At 39.0% G+C, this 10,657-nt stretch overlaps 1 protein-coding gene across 4 annotated transcripts in view; it reads left to right on the plus strand.

The window, feature by feature from the left end:
• The window catches only part of TRIM55 (tripartite motif containing 55), a 51,760-nt gene that overhangs the window by 23,799 nt on the left and 17,304 nt on the right, over positions 1 to 10,657 (plus strand). For 2 of the 4 annotated variants that reach the window (XM_020812000.3, XM_020812014.3), the window contains exon 9: positions 258 to 545. In XM_020812000.3, the coding sequence (XP_020667659.3) occupies positions 258 to 545 (288 nt within the window). Of the gene's footprint in view, positions 1 to 257; positions 546 to 6,055; positions 6,147 to 10,657 lie in introns of all 4 variants that reach the window. The other 2 variants (XM_020812006.3, XM_078393785.1) reach the window with 2 other exon arrangements.

Raw genomic sequence — 10,657 nt, forward strand, 5'->3', positions numbered from 1 at the left:
TTCTCCCTGTTCTAGCCTTCCTGTTGGTCAAAAATACAGAGAGGTCGTTCCTGAGTAGATTGCACATGCCATCACTTTGTACTGGGATGAAAATGGAAAGTGGTGTTAGGCTATAGCACTAGACACTGTTTTTAAATCTTCAGTAGGAAGGAAGGAAGGACACAGGGAAGGAAGATATACATGAATTCACATTCTGTACTTTGGTTTTTATAGATTTGGCTTTTTTCTTAATATTTATTTAAATCTTTTTTATTAAGGGTGAAAGTTTGGTGGCTCCTACTCAGCAACCTGCAGGACTGGTGCAAGCTGAACCGCAAGCAAGTGGAGAACCAACAGATCCTTTGTTTTATCCTAGTTGGTACAAAGCTCAACCACGACAAACAAGCAATTCCAATACATCCCCAGGGACCGAAAATAGGCAGGTAGGGCCTTGCATTCCTGTAGAGGTGAATGTAAAGAAGGCAGAAGGTCCAGGAGTAGCTACTGCGAATGGGAGTTCTGCTGTGAGTGGTAAGGAAGCTAACACACCTACAGATACTTCACAGGTTAGTATATAGTCTCCAAATATATCATATTTCATCAGGATTATTCTTGATATGGAAAAGTGGAAAAATCTGCAGGTGGATTATTAACTTTTTATCATTTGCCTGGTAGAATATTAGTGAAATCAAAGACAAGAAGAGAGAGAGAGATGATTTAAATTTGAATTGATGGTCACATTCTCCAAGTTCGGCAAAATTACTGTAAATCAGCAAACCAGACATTATTTTTACAGTGGTACCTCAGCAATGTTTGGTTTACAAATGAAAATCCATTGAAAATAAAGCTTCCGTTTAAGAGTTTTTTTCCGCAATACGAAGCATGTTTGCATTGCGCCTGGGAGGCGATGGGGACAATGGGAAGGGGGCACAAGCAATGGATGCCTCTCAAAAAGCAATTTTTAAAAAATTAATAAAACCCTGAAAATCACTAAAACGTTGTCCACTCATATTCATCAGGATCATCATGTTTGACAAACACAAATAGATGAATTAGCGATTTTTGACAAATGTTTCCTTTGTGCCTATCTCTAGTCGTAACTAACAATTTGGGCACCTGGGGCAAATAGCACAGTTTCCCACCATCTCTACCTTGTTGCATGGGTGTGAGCCCTCCCTTCCATCTCAGAAAAAGGGTGAAAATGTGGTGCGTTCAAAAAAAGAATAAAAGGATCTGTGCTTAAGAAAGAGATTTAGAGAGAGAGAGAGAGAGAATAGGGTCTCAAGGTGTGAACCTTTATTTTCCTAATATTCATTAGTAAATTCATCTCTTAATTTTAGTGCCTTCTAACTTTCGGTGCTCTGGGGTAAAGACCCAGTTGCTCTAGTCTAGTTACCGGCATGTTCAAGAAACTCATCTGCCTGCCTGCCACTGTTATTTTCCTTTTTTAAACTCCAGACACTGTCTGCACCTCTGCCAACAAGAAGGCAACACAAACAAAGGCTCCTCCTCCTCGTTGCTGTTGTCACTTATTACTGCTTTGAAAGGGCAGGTGAAGAAGCAACAACAGGGAGAAGGACGAGCAGAGCCAGGAGGGACGGTTGAGGCTGAGCTGCCAAAGGCCCTCTGCAACATTGTGGGCCTTGGCAGCTGCCCAGCAATGCTGATCATTGAAGCTGGCCTTGCTTGCTGCCAACCCAAGACAGGTGTGTGTATAACTGCTCTCTTTATTTATTTATTTAATTACAAGATATTTTTTAGCTGCACCATTACCAGTGGTCTCTGACCGGCGTACAACAATATTAAAACTTTTAAAACATTAAACCCATTAAAAATAGGCAATATCCTAATAATATCCTATATTAAAAACAATTATTAGAACATTAATATTAATAAATCCTGCTGCTCTACAGTGACTCTGACAAAGTAGTTGGCACAGTGGTGATATTAAGAGATATGGCTGAGTTCCAAAGAATGCACAAATAGCCTCATGTGCACAGCAAAGCTTTTGGCTTAGATATCTCAATTATCACACACACACACACACATACACACATATTGTTCAGAAACAACTTCTGAGAGGCAGGAGAGTTCTTGATGTGGCAAATAGTGCATTTTATGAGCCCTGGAATGTATAAATAGCTGTTTGATCCTGTTCTGTGTCAGTAAAAAACTAGCTTTGGGGGGGGGAGCTCTGATCTGCTTATGTACAAGGTTAATTGGGATCTTAAAAAGTTTCAGTGGCCAAAATATAATACATTCAAATTCCTGAAGAGCAATGGAAGATTCCATTGGTTATAGTCAACCAGCCTCCATCTTTAAATCAAATAAATCATGTTTCATTCTGCAACTGTTAATGAATGTGCAGTTGTTTGCTTCCAATATGATTAGACAACCATATCAGACAGACCCGCTTAGGAATAGGCCTTTGCCCTTGTTTAGTCTGTACTGTACATAACCTGATTTATAACCCCATTTGTTTTCTTTTTTATGACTGATGTAATTGCAAAAAAAGCATGGTGTGTTGTTAATTAATTTTGCATTTGCAATAACTTCTCCAGTGAATTTTTCTGACAATATTTGTGCTGTGGTCATAAAACAGTCCCGTACAGTGGGTTAGATTCAGACTAACGCTGAGCAGAGTATCACTCACTCTGGAAGAAGGGGTAGGAAGTGAATTTTTCCCTTCCTTCCAATTCCGCTCCTGGCTCCTGTGCCAGCTGACAAATTGCTCTGAAGGCTGAGGTCCCTTCAAAACACTGAAGGATGTATTGGGGTCTGAAAGAGAGAGGGGGACATCATGGGAATCTTGTCTGTTTTCCATCCTCTCCTTCCGAATTGGGAGTCTCCACTGGATCCCTGATCCCTTCATGAAAAAAAGGAACACTTCCATTCATAGAAAGGCCAGTCTGGGTCTAGCCTGATGAAATTACTGTAATACATGCTAGGCCTACGTTGCGAGAGCTATCCTACACATACTAACATGAGAGTAAGTTACATTATGGCCAAACAGCCGTATTTCTGAACAATCTATATTGGATTTTACACAATACAGTCATCATTGCAATCTTTAAGTACTGTAAATCTGATTCTTGATAATATCATTGATGTGGATGACATTTTGAAATTCTTGCTTATTGAAATTCAGTAGGTGTTACATCGCAAAGAGAAGATTTCATCCACTGTCACTCACTTCTGTCAAATCTCCTCATGAAATCTACTGTATTTTAAGGCTAAACACTCAAGGAGCCACACACTAAATTTAATATTGACAAACTTACACCTGCATGTGTGAGGCCTTGAGAATTTATTTATTTATTTATTTATTTATTTATTTATTTATTTATTTATTTATTTATTTATTTATTTGGTCTACAGCTTCCAGAATCTTTGAGTGAGCATGCTTAGTAGTCGAGTTGGCCAGGGGATTCTCAGAGTCAAAGTCCGAAAAGTAACTTTTTCCAAGTTCTGCTTAAAACCTACAGTTTTAAAATATTTACTAACTCATAACATAAACATTTTACAGGTGGAAATAGTGGTGTTTTATTTGTTCACATTTTGACCCCAAGAACATTCCACAAAAGTGCATCTTATTGATACCATAGGCATGCAGTATAGATTGTTTCAAGACTGAACGGTAAGCTGCCAGGCCAAGAGCTGGGAATAAGGCATTCAGTCAAGTAGTCACCGCTGGGGGACACATGGAAACATAATACAGTGAGAATGATCTTCCTGTAGGGTCTCAACTCAACTGGAAGTGTCACATAGTCCTTCCTGTTCAGAAGGTCCCAACAGTTCACTTGGGTAGGTAGAGTCATTCTATAGCCTTGAGAGGCCCTCCTTGTTATGAGGAGGTTAGGAGTGGCAAGGAAAAATAGTTTCTTTGGATTGTTCCCAGGGAAGAGCCCAAAGGTGCATTTTCCCATGTTCTGACATTTATTGTTCATCTTATGTGGCAACTACGCACAGGACCTGCAACACATGACACTGATAACAAGATAAGGAATAACTCCTATAGCTTTTTAAGAATAAACATAACAATTACAGGGAGAAGGGGGATTGGTTGTGGTCAGTACCACAGGCAGGAAAGTGTTAATCCTCCCTCCTCAACCACAATCTCAGTAAAAAAAATCACCACCACCCCCAAGACATGGAAATTAGCATTCAAATAAAAGCTAATTATGAAAAATCATTCACCCCCCCCATAGTAATTACTGAATTGTGGAGTGTATGTGTCTGTTGCTGGTTCCATGACTGGGGAGGAGAGATTTAAAACTCCCCTCCCCATGTACTGTTGTACAGATGGCGATCCCCTGCCACATCACACCTGGTATTTAATTCTTTAAAAACAATGTGGTTGCTAATCGTTTTGTTAGCGTCATATGTGCTTAGGGCCATGAGATTAAAGACTCTTGGTTCTAGCCCTGGCAGCTTCCTTTGGAAGAGGCTTGCATGAGCAATAAGAACAGCGATGTGTAAAGGAATAAGGGGTGTAGTTGGAACAGGCGTCAGCTGTCAGGAGAAAAGCGCAGTGTGTTGGGGGGGGCGAGAGAAAGAGAGAATGAGAGAGAACCACTGAGTTTGACAAGAGCTAACTGGGGCCATGACATGAATTGGCACCGAAATTTCACAGGAATAGCTGAGGGCAGATCTCCATCCAGGGCTGGTCCTGCTGATAAGCAAAGCCAGCCAACCACCTTATGCAGTAGACTTTGGGTGTTATGAAAGAGCAGAAATTTGTCCATTTTAATGTATTATTTATGATGATGATGATGATGATGTTTTATTATTATTATTATTATTATTATTATTATTATTATTATTATTATTATTATTATTATTATTATTATTATTATTATTATTATTATTATTTATATTTATATTTATATTTATATTTATATTTATATTTATATTTATATTTATACCACAAGGAGGGACACTTGTGGGATTTTCAACTTGATTTGGCCAGACTGAATGGGACGGTACTTTACTATCTGCCTTAGGCTAAATAATTAAAAAAATCTGAGGCCAGTCGCATCTACACCATAATTAGCAACTCCAGTCAATTGCAGAGTTAGAACTGGATAGAATACTTGTGTCTTATGCTCAGGGAAACCTGAGATTGTCTTCATTGCTGACTTGAGATGTCAGTGGAGTGCCTTGTGATGGTCCAGCTAATAGTAGGCCCATGACATTTTGCGCCATGTATCTCAGTCTCAGTTGTCCATGTTAATTTCTCACAATACCCAGAGACAGCATCATAAATGGAAGCTCAGATGCAGCCAGCCAGCACAGGGAAGCCAGGGCAAGTGTCAGCATAGCTATGGCCTCTGTCCGAATGCTGAGAACTAGTTAGGGTGCTAGATCCATGGAAGGGTAGTGTGTGTGTGAGTGTGTGTATGTGCTAATGCTGGGTCTTTCCTGAGATCTCACTTTCGAGGTATGTGTGTGTAACTTCTCAGTACCTAGAATTTCCAGGATTCTTTGCAGGAAGTCATGGAAGTTCAACTGTTTACTGTTTATCCTCCCCTACCCCCTTGAAGTTGAGATCTCAAGAAGGCCTTATCAGCATATGCCATCTTCAGTGGTAGCTGCTCCTTCTCTCCTTCCCAATGTGGGCCTATGTGGGACAGTTCATCAGCCAAACAAGATGTCCTTAGACAGAGTGGTTTCTCAAAAAGAGAACCAGAGCCTGGGAAAAGTTACTTTTTTGGACTACAGGTCCCAGAATTCTCCAGCTAATATGGCTACTGACCCTGTTGATTGGATGATTCTGAGAGCTCTGGTCCAAAAATATAACATTTGGAAGCTCTGCCTGATACTTTATTTGTGCATGTATTTCTGACAAGGACTAATCTGACACAAGGTTGATTTTAATACCTCTTTCGGGTCTACCCGTGCTGTTTTTCTCATGGCCACTCACTTTTTTTAACAACAGCACCCAAAAAAATGATAATAATTGTGGGGTGGGGAGAAATCTTTTAAAAAGTAAATGTTTTCTTCACCAAGCTCAAGTGTAATGAGCATATTATTCTGATGACATTAGTGAAGTGTTGTTCTTATTATTTCCTCACAGGGGTTAGCATTCTGCCTTTCAGTTTTGGCTTTTCTTATCTTACTGCATCATCTCTGGAGTCAGATTCAATACATGATTTTTACTTTAAGGGGTAGGAACTGTTTTGTTTTATCCTTAACTAACCACACAAGTCATTTCTGTAGTACGTAATGCCTGCAGGTGGTAAAGAAACAAACATCCCATTCTTCTCATCTGAAAACTCAATGCTGTCATGTAATATGCTGCCTAGTCCCTAAAGCTTTCCCTTCTTATCTCCCCCTCCCTTCCTCTGAAACCTTACCCTGGAGCGCAATCCTGCATGGTTGAAAATGAGACCTTGTTTTTGGAGAGAAAGGTGGGAGCTCCCAGATTGATCCAACAGACATGGATTTTAGATATTTGCCCTTTCTGAAACAACTTGCATGTAATAATGAACAATTTTATTTGTTCTCTACACATCACTAGCCATGGTGATGGGCAGCTTGGTTGCCTAGTCCAGCGATGTGTATGTCAGGGTTTTTTTGTCCGGGTGTTATAAGCATGTGGTACAGTCTCCCCTGTGAAAAGTACAATTCCAGAATGCAAGTGAGGGAATGCATGATTCATTTTTTCCTGTCCCAGTCAAAAATTTATTATCTATGGATTCAAGCCCACCTTTCTATTTTGTATGCAAATCTAGAGTGTACAAGGAGCTTTGTATCAAAGAGTGGAAATTCAAATATTTGTCCCACTTCTTGCATTATACTGTATGAACCATTGACTTTTCCAAAGGTATAGCAAGCATAAAGCAGGAATTTCAAAATATATTATTTTCTTCCTTTTCTATTGGGAAGCTCAGAGCAGCTTGCAGGGGGTTTCTAGACATTCTCCTACTCAAATATTTACCAGCCATATCCCACTTAGCGTGATTAAAATACAAGCACCACATGCCTTCAGATGAACAGGAGGAGGAATATATAAGAAATATGCATGTATACATACAAGAAATAGAATTGTTAAATTATTATGGTACAGATTTTTACCTTTCGTGTCCAAGAGCCTGGACTTTTTAAGGTAATGTTGTTCTGTAGCGTATAGTTATTACTGCTATTGATAACAATGTTAGGAAGTAGAACAAGACCCTAATAACGTATTTAGTATATTGCCTGTGAGTTCATATTAATCTTTGTTGATGGAGGGAATCAAATGCTGGGATATTTCATTTGATGGGAATCCATGTGTAAACCCTCCCCAACAGATAGTTGTGGTTTGATGGGAATCCATGTGTAAACCCTCCCCAACAGATAGTTGTGGTTAAACAACTATTCTGCTGCCCAGTTCACTCTGGGTTTATTCTTTGGAAAAGTAGAGTCAGACTACAGACAAAATAAATTGGCATTTGCAGCAGCTATATTTTACAAATAATATTAATAACAATGGAAACAATGTAAAATTGCTTTTTAAAGTATTGTGTACCCATTCTGGGGGTGCAGATAGCTTCAGAAAAGCCCAATAAAATAGGATTGCTTTGCATATTCCCTAAGATACTTTACTATTCTGTGCTAATATATTAAAGTCTAAAGTAAACTTGTTGGTCCAGATTTGGGGGTGGTCTGTGATCCAGGGAAATAGGGTGCATGCTGGCTGGGTCATTCTGCCACTGCTTAGACCATCAGTCACCAGCACCAGGAAGCAGCTCCTTAGTGATGTTCATTTTGATGTGTTGACTTCCTTGACAGGGAGATTGGCTGTTCCTTTGATTGACTGGATTTCACTGTTCAGTAAGTGTTCAGAATGTAGGAAACTGTGTGTAGATGCAGTGTAGGAGGTTAATAGAATTTACAGAAATCTTTGGATAAAGGTATTAATGCATCATAAAAACAATCTTTTCTATATCTATGCAAGGACGGCAATCCTTTGGCAACTTGATAGCTTTAGGACTAGTCTGTCTCCATGTTTAGCATAGAACTTTTTGTTCTGTAATTCATCTCTGAACTATGATCCTGCTCTTGTGCACCTGAAAGGGAGGTAGCAAGCTTTATAAACTGTTGAAGCTCCTGCCACTACATAAAATCAGCTTGTACTTCTGAAATCTTGAATATTGAAACTGCTGAACCTTAGTGACTGATATACTGATTAAACCTGTCTTACATATATATCAACTCACCAAAGAGTGGGTTAATTCATATGAGATTGATAGCTATGTAGAGGGGTTTCACTTGTGAAATTTAGTGGAAGGAGTACTAAAACAAAGATGTGACTGTTTCACTCTGGTGGGTACCTTATGCCCCTCTCCATGGCTGATGCATTCCTAGATTTGTTTAGTTAAAACCAATGGAAATGTAAGGTGGATAACAGGTAAACATGGATTACTTTAGCTGTCTGTAAGCTATCAATATTACGTAGAAATTTACTAAGCTTAGGGGAAATTCTTGACCTGAGCAAGAGGAAAATTGTGGGATCATGCTCCGCCACCCCATCTGCAGGTTAGTCAACAAGGAACGGCTGTGTTGTGTATTATCGGCTGTTGCCACATACTGTGCTTAAGAGATTTTAGAGATTTGTACTGCAGAGAACAGTATCTCTACACATGTTTAATTAACCTGATTCTAATCAGCCTGTTTAAACTAGAAGACAGATTCATTATACATAAATAAGTGAAAAGAGAGTAGTAGAAATGTAACATTACTATAGTTGCTAATTTATTAAAATTGCTTTGGCAGCGTGTCTTGTAATGATTGAGTCTATGAAATGAAAATGCAATTTTGCTTTTCACAGGTTCACATTTTCATCTGGGTAACTGACTGTAACTGTAGTCCATGTTTTGGAACATAGGCTGTTTTTTGTTTCTGTTTTTGCTTGGCCATGTGTCACAGTAGTCAGTCTGTGCCATATTTACCAGATATGTGGAAGTACCCTGAAAATCGTGTGCCTAAGAAGTGGAATATATTAAACATGCAGGATGTCTACATTATGTTAAATCCCAGACAATCGCTGGTTATGCAGATGTAGTTAAGTGCACAGTAGCTAATAGAATAATTACAGAGATGAGATTGAAAGACCAGACCCTGAATTGATGCCATGCTACATTTGAGTCTCAAGTGATAAATTCTGATTTGTTCTAAATTGCAAATGAATGATTCTGGAATCATCTCCAGGATGATTTTAGTGCTTTAATGAAAATTTCAGCATTCAGTTTTGAAAATGGCTACAATACTCTCTCATACTCAAACTGCCAAAAAGATTATAAGCATTTGTTTTATTTTTGGGCACATTAATACTTTTTAAAATGTCAGATTAGATTACTTATATAGAGTTAAAAATGAAACAAGGCTAGGTTATAAAATCTCAAAGGCCTGCAGTGAATCATATTCAGGGGATGACCACACTCCGGATTAATAGATCATCATCGTCATCATCATCTTAGAACTGCAGAGTACTCTCCTTTGCCAGCATTCATTTATAATACGCACATGCTCCAGTTCCCCCCTCTCAATATGTAGCTTGACATCTCCTGCTTCATAAACAGATATCCAAACCTCAATTTGTCCAATAGGGTGTCTTTTTACAATGTGTTCTAATGACAGGGATACTGATCTTGAAATTTATGAGAAGGCTATGATATTGAATACAAAGACTTTGGAAAATTTAAATATCCATGCTCATGAAACACTTTCCAAAAGAACCAACAAATATGAACAAAATTGGGACAAGCTTTCATGAGCTTCAGATCTATTTATCACACAAAGTGTTATAAAAAGAAGGAAGCAGGAAAATGGATTTTGGAATGTATTTAGCCCATGGAGCACAACAGAGCCCTATGCATCTTGTTTTCTAGTCTGGAATTTGCTGATGATGTTGGCTAATTAATAAATTTTGAAGTGCTTTACTTATTGGGCAGAGAACTCTTAAAACAATATATTTTTGTTGTACAGATCAGAATGTCTCTATTTGAAGCCCTACTTGCTTGAAGCCTTTGAACTGGGAATTTATAGCACTCTTGTTCTCTACAATTCCCACCACTGGTCATGCTGGAAGTTACGACCAACAACATTTCACTGAAGGACCATAGGTTGTCCTCCTCTGGTCCAAGTGGCTGGGCTACTGTGATAAATAATAAATGCAAATTGGATAAAGTCCCTCTGGGAGTCTGCTTCCAAAGAGGCAAGTAACAATAATTCCATAACGCATAATTTTCAAGGCTACTTCTACATCCTTAGGCGTCTTCAGTGGTTTAGGTATCTGGCTGCAGAGCCAGAGTTTGGGAGTTCAATTCCCCACTGTGCTTCTTATAAGTAGAGCCAGTCTGTGTGGGCTTGGGCAAGCTGCACAGTCCCAGGGCATTTCCAGAAGAAGGGAATGGTAAACCACTTCTGAATATTCTCTACCCTGGAAAGGATTTCCATGAGTCAGAATTGGGTTGATGACACATGATTAGTATTATTAGTATGCAGCACCACAGCTTTGAGGTGTCACCTGAGAATACGGGGTAAGGGTTAACTTCCATGTCTTGCTGCCTTATTTTCAGGAGAATTCCCTCAACAAGCTATCACTTGTCCAGCACCACTGGGTTTTTTCCACTGCAGTGCCCAGAATTCATCTTTTTTTACTTCTCTCTTTAAAATCCCATTCCTCACAGATTCT

Source organism: Pogona vitticeps, chromosome 4 (assembly GCF_051106095.1).
Source record: "Pogona vitticeps strain Pit_001003342236 chromosome 4, PviZW2.1, whole genome shotgun sequence".
Classification (NCBI taxonomy): domain Eukaryota; kingdom Metazoa; phylum Chordata; class Lepidosauria; order Squamata; family Agamidae; genus Pogona; species Pogona vitticeps.